The following is a 17,761-nucleotide window of genomic DNA, read 5'->3' on the forward strand; positions in this document are numbered from 1 at the left end:
CACACACACAGACACACGCGTGCGCACATACACACAAACACAGACACACACGTACACAAACAAACCTTGACTCACACACATTGCATTAAGATGTGTTTGTATGTTGTACCCTTTTCTCATTGTGTATGTGTATGTGTGTGTGTGTGTGTGTGTGTGTGTGTGTGTGTGTGTGTGTGTGTGTGTGTGTGTGTGTGTGTGTGTGTGTGTGTGTGTTTGGCGTTTACATATGGCTCACTTTAAGCAGAGACTGGGTTTGGAGCTCAGAAGCCCTGTCACACATGCCACACATAGCAGGCGTGGTGGTCCATAGTCCCCAGGGGTCATTGCAATACCCCTCATCACACACACACACATTTACATCCGGCTGGGACCACTAGCATGGCATTCCCCACACTCCTATCCCGATAAAACCAACACCCCCCCCAAAATAACCTTTCCAATAAAGTAATCTGTTGCTTCTAATAATAGAAACAAAAGGCAATTAGGGCTGCATCCCTAGGAGTTCATGTACATTTGGTGGTTTGCTGCTCTTTGTAGTATAATCTCTCAATGAATAAACCCAGGGACAACCTGTATTGTGTTACACTATTTACAGACCATGTGTCCCGTAGGCCTGTAAGTGATACAGTAAGTCAACAAAAGAACAACGACAGGGCTTCCCCCTGTCCCTGTGACTCATAAAGTCACCAATAACCACAGATGTAGAATCAGATATCCCTTCCCCTGTCCTAACCATAACCATTAGGGTGTGGAAAATGTCTCTAACCCTGTATCAGTGAATAGGGGCAACTTTTAGCTCAACATTCTCATTCTGCACCCGTTATTAAGCCGACGGACCAGATATTGCGCTCGTTGTCAAGGCGACGACCCCTTACCTGACGAGCCCAGGAAATAGCGTTCGAGGACTGAGCCAAAGCCAGAGGGGTTGTCCCTGAGGTTGCTAACAGTGAACGGCTGCATGGTGACATTCTGCTCGTTGATTGGCCAGCTCTGGTTCTGGACACTGGCACCACCGTACCACGACATGTTAGCCATGGAGAAGCAGTCCTGGGGAGGGGACACACACACACACACACACACACACACACACACACACACACACACACACACACACACACACACACACACACACACACACACACACACACACACACACACAGTTAGAGAAGACATACAGTTAAAGAGTGAGTGAAATAGGAGGAGGAGAGAGAGAATTAGATGGTTGGAAAAGACAGAGAGAGGAGATTAATACACTGGCAAGAGGGAGTGAGAGATGGACAAAGAGAAAAAAGAGCCGGGGCTCGTGACAGTGGAAGGCGGGAGGAAGAGAGAATATTCCTCTAAAGAAACAACAGGGAGAGAAAGGTGAATTGAAACAAGGTAAAGAAGGAGGGAGGAAAATGATGAGAGATAGATGAAAGGTAGTTGAATGATAAAGAATACACAGTGGAAGAAAACAGAGATTGAGACAGAGTTGGAAAATCTAAAGGGGTTGATCTGAGGTCTTGAGTGTCATCTAGAATCAACCTCAAACCCTAATACATATCGTCATAAAAAATAAAGGAGGAGGGGGGAGGAGGAGGAGAAGGGGGAGGAGGAGGAGAAGGGGGAAGAAAAAGGAGGAGCAATGGAAGAGCAGACGAGCGTTGAAGATCTAACTTAAAAAGTGCTGTCTACAAAAATAATGAGCTGGTTGTAGGGCAACAGAGGGCAACAGACTTTTCTACCAAGAGCTGTGATTTCAATAAATATATTAATAAATCAGAAGTAGCTCTTTTAGATTTCATACGGCCAAGAGAGGTGTAATACGTAGATGCTGCATAAATTATCAACAAATTATCCAGACAAATCTGCCATATCTGGAAAACACTTAGGTGTAGCCTGTCAGAACAAGTTTACAACAAATTTATCCAATAAAATCTTAATTATAGTGATCGCTATATCCAGTTGACTTAACTGTACGCTGTAACGCAAAACTGTCATTTATAGAGTAATTTGGGGTATCATCAACAGTAAAATACTGTGAAACATTTTACTGCAGCATATTGTAAACTATGGTGCATTGTGGGTGGGGAAAGATTTGCTGTATTTCAAGGGTACTGCAATCATACCCCACAGAATACAGCATCGTTCCGTATTTTTGGAGCGCAAAAATACTTTTGACCACAAGTGGGTGCATGGTATTGTTGTTTCTGGCTCAATAACATATTTTGAGGCATACCTTGTAAAAAGCTATATTTGTTGCATCCGTTAGTGAGACTGGTCTACCAATTTAATCCCTATGTGGTTATATTGCCCCATCAATTTAAATTGTATAGGGGATAGGTTGGAGTGGTAACACGTCTTAAAGGCCTAGTGCAGTCAACAATTCAGTTTTTCCTGTGTTTCGTATCATTTTGTACAACAGCTGATGAAACTAACACTGTAAAACGTTACACTGTGAACAAATGTGATCAGTGTTATGTCCTTTGGATGATAGACCATTCTTGATACGCACGGGAAACTGCTGAGCGTGAAAACCACAGCAGCATTGTAGTTCTTGACACACTCAAACTGGTGCGCCTGGCATCTACTACCATACCCCGTTCAAAGGCATTTAAATATGTTGTCTTGTCAATTCACCCTCCGAATAGCACACACACACACAATCCATGTCTCAATTGTCTCAAGGCTTAAAAGTTATTCTTTAACCTGTTTCCTCCCCTTCATCTACACTGATTGAAGTGGATTTAACAGGTGACATCAATAAGGGGTCATAGCTTTCACCTGCAATCACCTGGTCAGTCTATGTCATGGAAAGAGCAGGTGTTCCTAATGTTTAGTACACTCAGTGTATATAATCAGCATGTTTTGAATGGGTGGGGTTTCAGCTTGCCTGGTGACATCACCAGGTGGTAAATTAGTTAATAAACCAATAACAAAGAGAGAAAAAGTTGTTGCTAAAAAGCTATTTATGATTATTTTTTTAACCTTTTGAATGGAAAACTATTACAGTAATCTACTTAATTGTTACCCAGAAATGATTTAAAATGTATATAAAAATGGCTGCATTGGGCCTTTAAGCCTTAAATGGTTGAACATTTTGCCATTTCTTTTTGGTCTGTTTTGCGCTGTAGTCACTGCCAGTTTGGAAGCCTTTGTTAAGGCCTTTAGTAGTGCAAGTGATATAAAACACCAAATATTCATAAACACATTACCTAGCAGCCAACCTACTTACACCAATCCTATGTAATTGCAGTAAAATACTGTGAAATACAAACCCCTCCCCTCAATGCAAATCAGAACTTGTTCTCAACTAGCCTACCTGGTTAAATAAAGGTGAAAAAAAATGAATTGCATTAATTAATTTATCCATTCATTCATTCATTATGATTACAGTAGCATTGACTTTTTTACAGTATAATACATGCAATTGTATGGTATCGTACTGGGTGTAATTACACAGCACTTGCTTTGATAATGTATTTAGATTACAGTAGATTTACTGCAATATAAAATACAGTAATGTACTTGCCACTTTTCTTACTGTCAAATTCATGGCATCTTTACAGTGTAACTGGCAAAATATTGCACTCCACATACTCATTATATACTCTAATCAAATTGTGATAAGTACTGTAGTACTGTAAGCAAGTGTGCTTTGTCATTTTTGGGCATCAAAATTGGTTACATAAAAAAAATTATAATCCACCTGATCAATATTCCACTTATAGTAAAGCTGGTGAATTATGTGGAATAATAATTGCATGTGACATTGAATCAAATGAAAAATGACAGGCCTACAATATTCAAATGTGCATAGAACATGGTCATCTCCACTTCACCACTTCACTGTAGCCTAAAGAAGAAAATATGTCCACGTAAACCAAATCACGCCACATTTGTATTCTTTCACCCTAGTCTCTATGATGTTCATTCTGCTTTTCCTCCAAGTATTTTCCGCTCCGTGCCAGGAATTTATACAAGTGCCAGGCGGTCACCTGAGACACATGTGATAGTTAATTTATTTACTATCGAATGAGGAGAGACAAATTTATCACACAAGTCAGAGTTATACTTAAACTAAATCTTTATTCACTTATTAATAAGGGAGCCGATCAAGACAACACACACATATAAAGTGAATCGATTGAGTGCTCTAGATGAGTGTTCTAACAACCCCTTATTCTGTTGCATAAAACAACCATTTGATGCAATAACAGCATTATAACATCATCTTCAAATTTCTCTCACACACGTGATAGGATTTGGGACTTATGAAATGACATTCTTTTAGGATATAAACCCACTGGAATCGCCAAATGACACGGGACAACAGACTTATGCCAGGGAATGTACCAATACAAGGATTAAACTTTCAAAACATCCGAATTGTTAAGTATTTAATCATTAGGCAACAGGAGGGACTGAAGGACAGTCATTCTGTGGTCTTAGAACCCAGTGCCATGGCGAAGCAGACTGGACGTTGAAGATCCTGCTTCCTTTCCACAGCCATGTCTGTGCATCGTGCACGCACTGGATATCTGATTAAAATGTATTGAAGTTCAACCAAATAATATAAATGTCTAGGATAAATGTGACCAACTGGTTCAAATTGGTCTTATGTAGCAAAATTTGAAATTGTGTTTTTTACATTCGATAAAAGATGAGACTCAGAGCTACAAAATTGTATATCATACAATGCATGTTTGAGGAACAATGGGAAAGCAACTCTGCTTTGAAAGTTGATAAACTTGTAAACTCACTTTTGAGAGAATGGCCTTTAAAAGTTTTGGCACCTAGTGAAGAGCTCTTCTTTGTCTACACCCATTCAGCATCGTTCACACCCTCTTAAGCTTTAGCCCCACCCATCTCGTTTCGCTCTCGGAGCATTCGGAACGCAGACTTGACGCTCTGACCTTTGATTTGTTTACCTCTGGATAACATGAAAACAGCCTAACCAGCTCTGCTGGCAACAATTTCATTACGCTTTTTTGCCGACGTTTACTGACACTGGCCATATTCAACGGGTGTTATGCATTCATAAATTCATCAGTTATTCTGCGCTCTGGCATACTCAGACTGAATTTACAAACTTACCTGAAATGGTTACTTGCATAGTGGAGTCTTTTTTTAAGTTATGTAGCTAGCTAGCTAGGTAAACAATGAACCTAGCTAGGTAAACAACGTGTAAGATCATACACATCACGTAACGTTAGCTAGCGAGCCAGCCAGCTAACGTTAGCTAGTTAAACAACAATGAACATAGTGCCAAATAATGTCGTTACTACCCTGCATGAATCGGATGGGAGCTAACCAACCAGATTCAATGTTAGCTAGCTAACATTAGGCTCTAACAAGTAAAGCAAATACAAGATACAAATAATAACATCATACACGTAATGTTAGCTAGCTAGCAAGCCAGCGAGACAGCTAGCTAACATTAGGCTCTATCTAGCAAAGCAAACAGCTCTGAGACACGAATAATAACATCATACATGTAACGTTAGCTAGCGAGCCAGCCAGCTAACGTCAGCTAGCTAGCTAACAGTACACTTTAGCTTGAAATGAAACCACTTTCTGTCAAAATTAGAAAAGTGTAATATCTGAAAATGTAGCTAGCGAGACTATCTTACCTGTATACATCATCATGCATGATGGACTGTCACGGATGCCATGCCATGGTTGCCCTTAGTTTTAAGATGTCATCCGGAGACAGGTATTTTCTCAATTTCTTTAGATGTCATACTCTAATTCCACTGATTTCAAAACTCGATCCTCCAGAAAGTGGAGATCAACCCTTATGCAGCTCCACTACACGATACATAAAAAAAGCTGCGTTCGACAGAATGACGAACATAGACTGACCAGCTCAAACAGACAGAAGCCTTCTATATGGCAGACCAATCTGAACTCCTCTCTCGGCATGTCCAGCCCACTCATTATCTCAGCCAATCATGGCTTGTGGGAATGTTACTACTTTTTCTGTGGCTTAACCAACTAGGCTCGTAATTTAACAATTTATTTGTATTTACAAATCGCATACAAGTTTGTTATTAAGGCACACAAAAGTTCACATGTTCCAGAAGGCATTTCTGGCAACAGCAAAAAAATTGTTTACGTTCAAATGGCTCTCCTGTGAAGTAGTGACCCGCGACATACGCCTAGTTTGCTGAAACGAGTCACAAATGAAACTGTTTCCTGGGTACATTTTAACAATCAATTAACTAATTTGTCAGTCCCCCAAAAATTCTACAAACAATAGGCTACAAACAGTTGGCCTAGTGCACACAATCCAAAAAGCTTCACTGTTAATTATGAAAAATAGGCTAAATATTAAAGTATAGAGGAGACTGGGGCTGTTTATCTCAGGAGTTGGTTGTCACAGTGCTAATTACTCCCAATCAAAATGGCACTGTGTGTTATTTTTTAAGGTTCAAATATGTGAATTCTTTGAAAGAACTCCTCCATCTGGTCAATTTATGTCAGCATGATATAAATGTTTTTCATACACTACCGTTCAAAAGTTTGGGGTCACTTAGAAATGTCCTTGTTTTCCATGAAAACATACATGAAATCAGTTGCAAAATGAATAAGAAATATAGTCAAGACGTTGACAAGGTTATAAATAATAATTTTTAATTGAAATAATAATTGTGTCCTTTAGAGGTCGACCGATTATGATTTTTTTCGACGCCGATACCGATACCGATTATTGAATGGTCAAAAGCGGCCGGCACCGATTAATCAGCCGATTTTTTTATTTTATTTATTTATTTGTAATAATGACAATTACAACAATACTGAATGAACACTTATTTTAACTTAATATAATACACGAATAAAATCAATTTAGCCTCAAATAAATAATGAAACATGTTCAATTTGGTTTAAATAATGCAAAAACAAAGTGTTGGAGAAGAAAGTAAAAGTGCAATATGTGCCATGTAAAAAAGCTAACGTTAAGTTCCTTGCTCAGAACATGAGAAATATGAAAGCTGGTGGTTCCTTTTAACATGAGTCTTCAATATTCCCAGGTAAGAAGTTTTAGGTTGTAGTTATTATATTATTATAGGAATTATAGGACTATTTCTCTCTATACGATTTGTATTTCATATACCTTTGACTATTGGATGTTCTTATAGGCACTTTAGTATTGCCAGTGTAGCAATATAGCTTCCGTCCCTCTCCTCGCTCCTACCTGGGCTCAAACCAGGAACACATCGACAACAGCCACCCTCGAAGCAGCGTTACCCATGTAGAGGAAGGGAAAAAACTACTCCAAGTCTCAGAGCGAGTGACGTTTGAAACGCTATTAGCGTGCACCCGGCCAACTAGCTAGCCATTCCATATCGGTTACACCAGCCTAATCTTGGGAGTTGACAGGCTTGAAGTCATAAACAGCACAATGCATTGCGAAGGGCTGCTGGCAAAATGCACGAAAGTGCTATTTTGAATGAATGCTTACGAGCCTGCTGCTGCCTACCATCGCTCAGTCAGACTGCTCTATCAAATCATAGACTTAATTATAACATAATAACACACAGAAACACGAGCCTTAGGTCATTAATATGGTCGAATCCGGAAACTATCATCTCGAAAACAAAACATTATTCCTGTTACATTGCACAACCTTCAGTGTTATGTCATAATTACGTAAAATTCTGGCAAATTAGTTTGCAACGAGCCAGGCGACCGAAACTGTTGCATATACCCTGACTGTGTGCAATGAACGCAAAATGACACAATTTCACCTGGTTAATATTGCCTGCTAACCTGGATTCCTTTTAGCTAAATATGCAGGTTTAAAAATATATACTTCTGTGTATTGATTTTAAGAAAGGCATTGATGTTTATGGTTAGGCACAGTCGTGAAACGATTGTGCTTTTTTCGCAAATGCGCTTTTGTTAAATCATCCCCGTTTGGCGAAGTCGGCTGTCTTTGTTAGGAAGAAATAGTCTTCACAGTTCGCAATGAGCCAGGCGGCCCAAACTGCTGCATATACCCTGACTCTGTTTGCAAGAGAAGTGACACATTTTCCCTAGTTAAAAGAAATTCATGTTAGCAGGCAATATTAACTAAATATGCAGGTTTAAAAATATATACTTGTGTATTGATTTTAAGAAAGGCATTGATGTTTATGGTTGGAACAACGTGTACCTAAGCGATTATATGCAACGCAGGACAGGCTAGATAAACTAGTAATATCATCAACCATGTGTAGTTAACTAGTGATTATGATTGATTGATTGTTTTTATAAGATAAGTTTAATGCTAGCTAGCAACTTACCTTAGCTTCTTACTGCATTCGCGTAACCTCATGGAGTGCAATGTAAATCAGGTGGTTAGAGGGTTGGACTAGTTAACCGTAAGGTTGCAAGATTGAATCCCTGAGCTGACAAGATAAAAATCTGTCATTCTGCCCCTGAACAAGGCAGTTAACCTGTTGGGGCTAGGGGGCAGTATTTGCACGGCCGGATAAAAAACGTACCCGATTTAATCTGGTTACTACTCCTGCCCAGTAACTATAATATGAATATAATTATTGGCTTTGGATAGAAAACACCCTAAAGTTTCTAAAACTGTTTGAATGGTGTCTGTGAGTATAACATAACTCATTTGGCAGGCCAAAACCTGAGAAGATTCCTTACAGGAAGTGGCCTGTCTGACCATTTCTTGCCCTCCTTGATCATCTCTAACAAAAACAGGGGATCTCTGGCATGACGTGACACTTCCTACGGCTCCCATAGGCTCTCAGAACCCGGGAAAAAGCTGAATGACGTAATTCAAGGCCCAGGCTGAAACACACTAGCGCGTTTGGCAAGTGCTCTATCAGAGGGCCATCAGACTGAGGCTCGTGCATGAGGGGATAGCATGCTTTTACTTTCACTCTCTTTGTAATAAAAAATGATTTCCCGGTCGGAATATTATCGCTTTTTTACGAGAAAAATTGCATAAAAATTGATTTTAAACAGCAGTTGACATGCTTCGAAGTACGGTAATAGAATATTTAGAAATATTTTGTCACGAAATGCGTCGTGCTCGTAACCCTTATTTACCATTTCGGATAGTGTCTTGAACGCACGAACAAAATGCCGCTATTTGGATATAACAATGGATTATTTGGGACCAAACCAACATTTGTTATTGAAGTAGAAGTCCTGGGAGTGCATTCTGATGAAGACAGCAAAGGTAATAACATTTTTCTTATAGTAAATCTGACTTTGGTGAGTGCTAAACTTGCTGGGTGTCTAAATAGCTAGCCCGGCATCACAGGGCTATCTACTTAGAATATTGCAAAATGTGCTTTCGCCGAAAAGCTATTTTAAAATCGGACATATCGAGTGCATAGAGGAGTTCTGTATCTATAATTCTTAAAATAATTGTTATGTTTTTTGTGAACGTTTATCGTGAGTAATTTAGTAAATTCACCGGAAGTGTTCGGTGGGAATGCTAGTCACATGCTAGTCACATGCTAATGTAAAAAGCTGGTTTTTGATATAAATATGAACTTGATTGAACAGACATGCATGTATTGTATAACATAATGTCCTAAGATTGTCACCTAGCCCAGAGAGGTTAACCCACCGTTCCTAGGCCGTCATTGAAAATAAGAATGTGTTCTTAACTGACTTGCCTAGTTAAATAAAGGTAAAAAAAACAACAACAAAAAACAATCGGCCAAATCGGCTTCCTAAAATAGCAATTTCCGATTGTTATGACAACTTGAAATCGGCCCTAATTAATCGGCCATTCCGATGAATCGGTCGACCTCTAGTGTCCTTTGCTTTTGTCAAAGATTCCATAATTTGCAGCAATTACAGCCTTGCAGATCTTTGGCATTCTAGTTGTCAATTTGTTGAGGGAATCTGAAGAGATTTCACCCCATGCTTCCTGAAGCACCTCCCACAAGTTGGATTGGCTTGATGGGCACTTCTTACGTACCATATGGTCAAGCTGCTCCCACAACAACTCAATAGGGTTGAGATCCAGTGACTGTGCTGGCCACTCCAATATAGACAGAATACCAGCTGACTGCTTGTTCCCTAAATACTTCTTGCATAGTTTGGAGCTGTGCTTTGGGTCATTGTCCTGTTGTAGGAGGAAATTGGCTCCAATTAAACGCCGTGCACAAGGTATGGCATGGCGTTGCAAAATGGAGTGATAGCCTTCCTTCTTCAAGATCCCTTTTACCCTGTACAAATCTCCCACTTTACCACCACCAAAGCACCCCCAGACCATCACATTGCCTCCACTACGCTTGACAGATTGCGTCAAGCACCCCTCCAGCATCTTTTCATTTTTTCTGTGTCTCACGAATGTTGTTCTTTCTTCTTGTGATCCGAACACTTCAAACTTAAATTTGTCTGTCCATAACACTTTTTTCCAATCTTCCTTGGTCCAGTGACTGTTATTTTTCCTATCTTAATCTTTTCTTTTTATTGGCCAGTCTGAGATATGGCTTTTTCTGTGCAAATCTGCCTAGAAGTCCAGCATCCCGGAGTCGCCTCTTCACTGTTGACGGTGAGACTGGTGTTTTGCTGGTACTATTTAATGAAGCTGCCAGTTGAGGACTTGTGAGGCATCTGTTTCTGAAACTAGACACTCTAATGTACTTGTCCTCTTGCTCAGTTGTGCACCGGGGCGTCCCACTCATCTTTCTATTCTGCTTAGAGCCAGTTTGTGCTGTTCTGTGAAGGGAGTAGTACACAGTTGTCACAGGATCCAACGAAAGTGGCGCCCCTCCTTGGTCGGGCGGCGCTCGGCGGTTGTCGTCGCCGCACTATTAGCTGCCACTGATCGTTGTTTCTGTGTCTTTTAGTTTTGTCTGTCTGTTCCGCACCTGTTTTGTGTCTGTCATTAGTGGGGGCTTATTTAATGTGTGTTTTCAGTTGGGATTTTGTGCGGGATTGTTTATTGTCCACTCAGGACGGTGGGAGGTATTTTGGGTACGTTGTGTTTTCCGACAGTTTTTGTCAAAGGATTTACCGGGCTGCGCTCCTTGCCTTTTGTGCCGTGGAATATATATTTTTGTGTTTTATGGGAAAGTGTTTCTCCCAGGCAAACTTTGTGTAGCGCCCTGTGCTTTTCGGCCTTTGTGTGTGTCAGTTCATTAAAAGACACTCACCTCCAGCACCTCTGTCTCCTGCATCTGATTCCGCCTCTACACCAGTCCAAATCAGTCGTGACAACAGTGTTGTACGAGATCTTCAGTTTCTTGGCAATTTCTCGCATGGAATAGCCTTCATTTCTCAGAACAAGACTTGACTGACGAGTTTCAGAAGAAAGGTCTTTGTTTCTGGCCATTTTGATCCTGTAGTCAAACCCACAAATGCTGATGCTCAACAAGTCTAAAGAAGGCCAGTTTTATTGCTTCTTTAATCAGCATAACAGTTTTCAGCTGTGCTAACATATAATTGCAAAAGGGTTTTCTAATGATCAATTAGCCTTTTAAAATGATCAACTTGGATTAGCTAACACAACGTGCCATTGGAACACAGGAGTGATGGTTGCTGATAATGGGCCTCTGTACGCCTATGTAGATATTCCATTAAAAATCAGCCGTTTCCAGCTACAATAGTCATTTACAACATTATCAATTCCTACACTGTATTTCTGATCAATTTGATTATATTTTAATGGACACAAACAGCGAAATTTGACCCAAAATTTTGAATGGTAGTGTAGGTGAAAGTAAAAGAAAATGGGGGTATCAAATCTAATTGTATTTGTCACATGTGCCGAATACAACAGGTGTAGACCTTACAGTGAAATGCTTACTTACAAGCCCTTAACCAACCATGCTTTAAGTTAAGAAAAACATTTAAATAAGTGTTAAGTAAAAAATAGAAAATCAAAGTAACAAATTATTAAACAGCAGCTGTCACGACTTCCGCCGAAGTCGGTCCCTCTCCTTGTTCGGGCGGCGTTCGGCGGTCGACGTCACCGGTCTTCTAGCCATCGCTGATCCACCTTTCATTTTCAATTTGTTTTGTCTTGTCTTCCCACACACCTGGTTTCAATTCCATCATTACATGTTGTGTATTTAACCCTCTGTTTCCCCCATGTCCTTGTCCGGAATTGTTTATTGTTGTGCTTGTTCACGTTATGCTGGTGTGTAACGGGTTTTGTTTACCCATTCATTTATTGTTCTGTTTACGGTGGTTTTATTTATTCAACTGCGCCGTTGTAAATCAGTTTTTGCTCTCCTGCGCCTGACTTCTCTGCCGCCAGTACGCACCCCCTACAGCAGCAGTAAAATAACAAGCGAGGCTATATACCAGGGGTACTGGTAGAGTCAATGTGCGGGGGCACCGGTTAGTCGAGGTAATTGGGGTAATATATACATGTAGGTAGAGGTAAAGTGACTATGCATAAATAATAAACAGAGAGTAGCAGGAGCGTAAAAGAGGGGGGGAGGGACAATGCAAAAAGTTCAGGTAGCCCTTTGATTAGCTGTTCAGGAGTTTTATGGCTTGGGGGTAGAAGCTGTTCAGAAGCCTTTTGGACCTCGACTTGGTGCTCCGGTACCGCTTGCCGTGCGGAAGCAGAGAGAACAGTCTATGACTAGGGTGGCTGGAGTCTTTGACAATTTGATGGCCTTCCTCTGACACCGCCTAATATATAGGTCCTAGATGGCAGGAAGCTTGGCCCCAGTGATGTACTGGGTCGTACGCACTACCCTCTGTTGTGCCTTGCGGTCGGAGGACTAGCATTTGCCATTCCAGGCAGTGATGCAACCAGTCAGGATGCTCTCGATGGTGCAGCTGTAGATGGTGCAGCTGTATCCATGAACAATTATGTTTGATGAAAAGAGGAAAGGGAGAGATATATTTCAAACCTATTTCTGAGTTCCTAGGTCAAGTCGTGGTAACTAGCATCTTAATTAGCATTGGGTGGGTGGTTGTCATAATCAACTCCATTATAAAAACAAATTGGTGTTGATTGTGGGCAATTCTATGGTAACATAATGATGGTAACAGAATGACATCATTGGTCCCTGATCTGTTCAATACAGAAATGCATAATAATGAATGTCATTCTCTTCATGGTAAAAATGTAGAATCGTCCTTTGTATGTGTGGTTATTATTCTACATACCGGCCTATATTCTAATGAGCTTCGCCTCCAAACAAGACCAAATTTGGTTTAGCCCAGACCGGACCAAATCTGTACCAATCATAGACATCTATGTTTCACAGGTTTGGACATCACAGAACAGCACAGAAGAGAAAAGTACAGCACAGCACAGTTTAGTACAGTACAAAAGAGCACAGTACAGTAGAGTAGAGTACAGTACAGTATAGTACAATACAGTAAATTATACTGTACTCTACGTTAGTGTGCTCAAATGTACTGTACAGTACTAAACTCTACTGTATTGTACTGAACTCTAGTCTACTGAACTGTACTGTACTGAACTATACTCTACTGTTTTCTAAGACCCCTCTTCCATATGTTTGACCAGAAATCAAAGCCTTTGCTTACTCCATTTTTTTAGATAAAAAAATATGAAAAATGTATATACCTTAATGAATAAAAATGAAAAAAAAAAAAAAAGTCTCTTAGCTTTCATTTGACACCAAAGTTGATGTGCTCTTATGTTAGTGCTCATGAGGCCTTTCACTTGGAAATGCCCTTGTCAGAATTCAATCCACTGTAACCACTGTGCAAACCGGTAACGTTCCCAGAATAATAGCTAAAATTACCATTAAAATTCTAGTTAGGGTTTTATCTAACATTAGGATGATAACATACCAAAAACATTCAAAGAATGTTTTTGATTAAAAATAAAATAATATTAAAATTAAATATCCTTGGAGTGTTGTCCTAACATTCACTAAAATGTTGTGCACAACATCTGTAACAACCACAAAAGAACATTCCCCGAACCCAAACGTTCTAATTAGGTTTCCAGGTAATGTAATAACACAATGTACCAGTAAAGTTTTTAGAACAGTGTTATTATTATTAACATACTGCTGCAACAAAATGTGAGAGCAACATTCTGGGAACATTCCTGCAACATCAGGAAAATGTTTTACACAAACATTGTGTAATCATCAGTCCAACTGGACAGTTTTTGTGTTATGAGAATATTTGCCACAACCTAACGAATGTTTTGGGAACTTTCACAGAACCAATTTTGGTGTGTAGGGCATATTGTTCAGGGACATTACAATAAATCCTAAGCTCTTTTTTGCTTGTACTATAGAGAGCTCACTTCCTTGCCTCCCTATCACACACATATTTTTTAGAACATAAATAGGACAGCAGTCTTAAATGTACATTCACACGCACAAATTTACTCAACATGTCATGTTATTATCAAAGAATAAAATGCTGAATGTTGTTAGGAATATTGTTCAATCATATGCAATACACTATATGCTATATTGCTTAATTTCCTGTTACAAAAGGAATAAGCTACTAGCAAACATTGTGACAACCAACCCCCATACTGTGTGACAACCCACCCCACAATGGGTCTGGTTGTCACAAGTGGACAGAGAGTTTGATGGGTTATAACTAACTCCATGTTGGAATAAGATATGCAGGATAAAACGGGACCCCATTTCAACCAAAGACCTTGGTCTTTCTCATAATATTGAAAAGACTCTTGTAAGATATACTGGTGCTGACAAATACACATATGAATAAAAAGTGTGACAACCAACCCGTCTCCCAATAAGAAAAGCCACGTATGTATGTAAAAGCCACTTATGTATGTAAATTGACTGATTTGGAAACGACAATTTTGGAAAATATATCCTGACGGGTTTATGTGAATAAAACATCTCTGAATAGTCTGATATCTATCTGACAGGCTGAATCGGCTGTGTATGTGTTCGAGAGAGAGCGAGAGAGAGAGAGAGAGAGAGAGAGAGAAACCGTTCCCGTACCTTCAGCTCCACATGACAGTGCACCGGCGCCCATGTCATGCTATAACACTCCGTCTCCGTCGCCTCATTCACCTCCAAAGAGATTTTAACGTCCGCCACCGAATCCCATGTATAGCAGAACTCCGTCTTATTGAGCCAGCACAGGTTCCTGACAAACGGCACTTCAATATCGGGGTTCCCCACGTTGCCCACGTCAATCTCCACATAGGTCTTGTCTTCTGTCAGTGTCTGTATGACCAGAGAGTGAGTCCGTCTCTCCCAGATTAGCCCGCTATAACTCCCCTTTAGGATCCAGTTCTTGTTGGGCTGATCCACCACTTGCCAGTATATGATCCCAATGGTCATGACGAAAAAGACTGCCACCCCGAGACAGGCAATAGCTCCCTTCCAAGTTTCGTTCATCTCCTTCAATCCCGTATCCCATGTTACCTCAGGGATGGGGCTAGGGTTCCTATTTCGAGCATGAGGCATGTTTGTTTTGAAATGATCAAGAATCAAATTTAAAAAATGAAGAAAAAATCTCTGCAAGTGGTTGTTGAAAAGCTTGGGTGCCTCATCATCATGTCATGTCGGTTTCAAAGTGGCCGAACGTTTGTTAGTCTACTTTTGAACAATCTCCAACACACGGTGTTACCGCAGTTTTAGCGCAATTATGCCAGCCAGAGACAACTGGTCAAAGTGTCATGTGAGTGAAAACGGTAAAAAAAAATCCCAACGGATGGAAAAATTAATCAGAGAAAAATTGACTTACCACATGCTGCCGCGGTTGAAAAGTGTTCCTTTTTAATGACATTGAACGCTGAGCTGTGAGTGAGCAGCCTTAACCCGGGTTTGGCAGCAATGCCTAGCTCCTTAGACGCCGACTTGCTTGCCCTGCGGTTTTTGCCCGGGTCTGACGTAACGCCAGGCTGTTTCTTCAGAAAGGTAGAGTAGAGAAGATATAGTGATAAGGGAACCGGTAGACGCGAGGAGCTGGGCTTGACAGGCAGTCCCAGAGCAGCGGGTTGGGGCGAGCAGGCCATTGGCGGTGGGGAGTGACCGGTGCTCGCTCCCCTTGCATGCGCTCCAACTGGCAGGCTCGCCATTGCACGTTTGTACAACACTGCGCTTAAGTTAATATCACCCGAATAAATATTAATTTGGAGAGGCGTAAAATTGTGTAGCTTAACCATTTTTGGAACTCAATGTCTTTAGGTTGCAATTGACTTTCTATGGAGTAGACCTAGGCCTATAGTGGGCGAAACATCAACAAGTAGGCTACATTTGGGATGCAATTTATGTTGCTTGCAACAAAGTTGCATCTGGGTTGGTCAGTGTCTCAACCCCCAAATATTGCCTGCAATTTAGTTGAATTGCATCGCAAGAAATATAAATCAATCATAGAGCAATAGCCTAATGGTCACTTTTTGTATGCACTAACCCTGCCATGGCTCGTTGGTTAAAATTCTATTAGGAAATGAATGGGTTTTTCTGTAGTGTTTTTGGATAAATGCTGAAAATAAGGTATGTGATAAAAACAGGTGTAGGAGATCTTCTACATTTTGTTCTATGACAATCTTCTTCAGCTAACATAACTTTTTGTGAATTTTTAAGCATTTATGTAATCAAAACAAGCACCTAAAATCTTCATAATTCATATAGGTCATGTTAACTGACTGATATTATCTCATAGAACAAAATGTGTAAGATTTAAGTCTGTGTTAACCTCAGACCTTATTTTTGGCGTTTATCATAAAACCCCATTCTTTTCCCATTAATTTATCCCCATACAGTATGAATGGCTGATGAACCAGAGGTAACTCATTTCCATTTTTTAGGACCACAAGCTGGTCAGCTCTATACCATTCTGTTCGGAACCCATTTGTCATGTCAACACAGCTGTTACTGCTGCTGCAAACCATAACAAAAGAGATATGCCAAATGGGAAATGTATAAAAAATTCTAGACCCCATGGTTAGTCAAGGTTTATGTACATGGTCTAGCAGTCAATAAATGTAATTTTAAAAGTGAGCCCAGACCTTTCTCGTTCCAGTTTCAACTGGAATTGTCCAACGTGAACTGCACTAGCTAGATATCTAGCTTAGCTCATCGCTAGCCTGGTTAGCTAGCTAGCTTGGTAAAACATGGTTGCAAACAGGCAACATTTTGGCTAGATCGATGCTTTTACAATTACCAAATGTTTGGATAAAAAAATTATACATGAAACTGTAATAACACATGGAACTCTTTATGCCTTGGAAGAAGTGGCTCTTTATAAACTGTGTGCTTTATTACTGAACCGGAGCATGGCGTAACAGACAGGCAGTCGCAGCTTCACTAACAACGTGTGTCTTGGGTGTGTCACAATTAGGTGGTGAGCCATAGCAAGCTATCTGCTTTAGTTTGGGACATGATTGATCTCTGTTGAGGGAGAAGCTGTTTTTTACATATGTGACTAGTTTTCAAAATGCGTTTTTTGACAGAAATACCTTCTGGAGCATGTGAACTTTCAAGTGCCTTAGTAGCAAACTTGTATGCCATCTGTAAATACGAATACAATTGTTAAATTACGAGCCTAGTTGATTTAGCCATGGAAAAGCCAGGAACCTTCCCGCAGGCCATGATTGGATGAGATAATGGATGGGTTGGACATGCCAAAAGATGAGTTCGGATTGGTTTGTCATCTAGCACGCTTCTGTCCATAATGAGCTGCTCAGTAGGTGTAGGTAATCCTTTCTAACTGGGATTTTTTTTGAAACATACCTCTTCACTTTCTGGAGGACCACATTTTGAAATCACTGGAAGCAGAGTATGATAGCTAAGGAGATGGAGAAAATTCAGGCGTTTGATTGCAAATGTGGAAGGAGTCGAAAAGAGAACACAGAAGGCTGTTGTATAAA

At 40.3% G+C, this 17,761-nt stretch overlaps 1 protein-coding gene across 1 annotated transcript in view; it reads right to left on the reverse strand.

The window, feature by feature from the left end:
- si:ch211-236l14.4 (SITS-binding protein) overlaps window positions 1–16,061 on the reverse strand; it is a 79,450-nt gene extending 63,389 nt beyond the window's left edge. Inside the window, exons 1-2 of the mRNA XM_029758490.1 lie at window positions 14,883–16,061; window positions 876–1,047 (exon numbers count right to left, since the gene is read on the reverse strand). Of these exons, the coding sequence (XP_029614350.1) occupies window positions 876–1,047; window positions 14,883–15,353 (643 nt within the window). The 5' untranslated portion in view covers window positions 15,354–16,061. The remainder of the gene's footprint in view (window positions 1–875; window positions 1,048–14,882) is intronic.
- Between the last annotated feature and the right edge of the window lie 1,700 nt (window positions 16,062–17,761).

The sequence above is a fragment of the Salmo trutta genome, chromosome 7, assembly GCF_901001165.1.
Source record: "Salmo trutta chromosome 7, fSalTru1.1, whole genome shotgun sequence".
NCBI classification, from domain to species: domain Eukaryota; kingdom Metazoa; phylum Chordata; class Actinopteri; order Salmoniformes; family Salmonidae; genus Salmo; species Salmo trutta.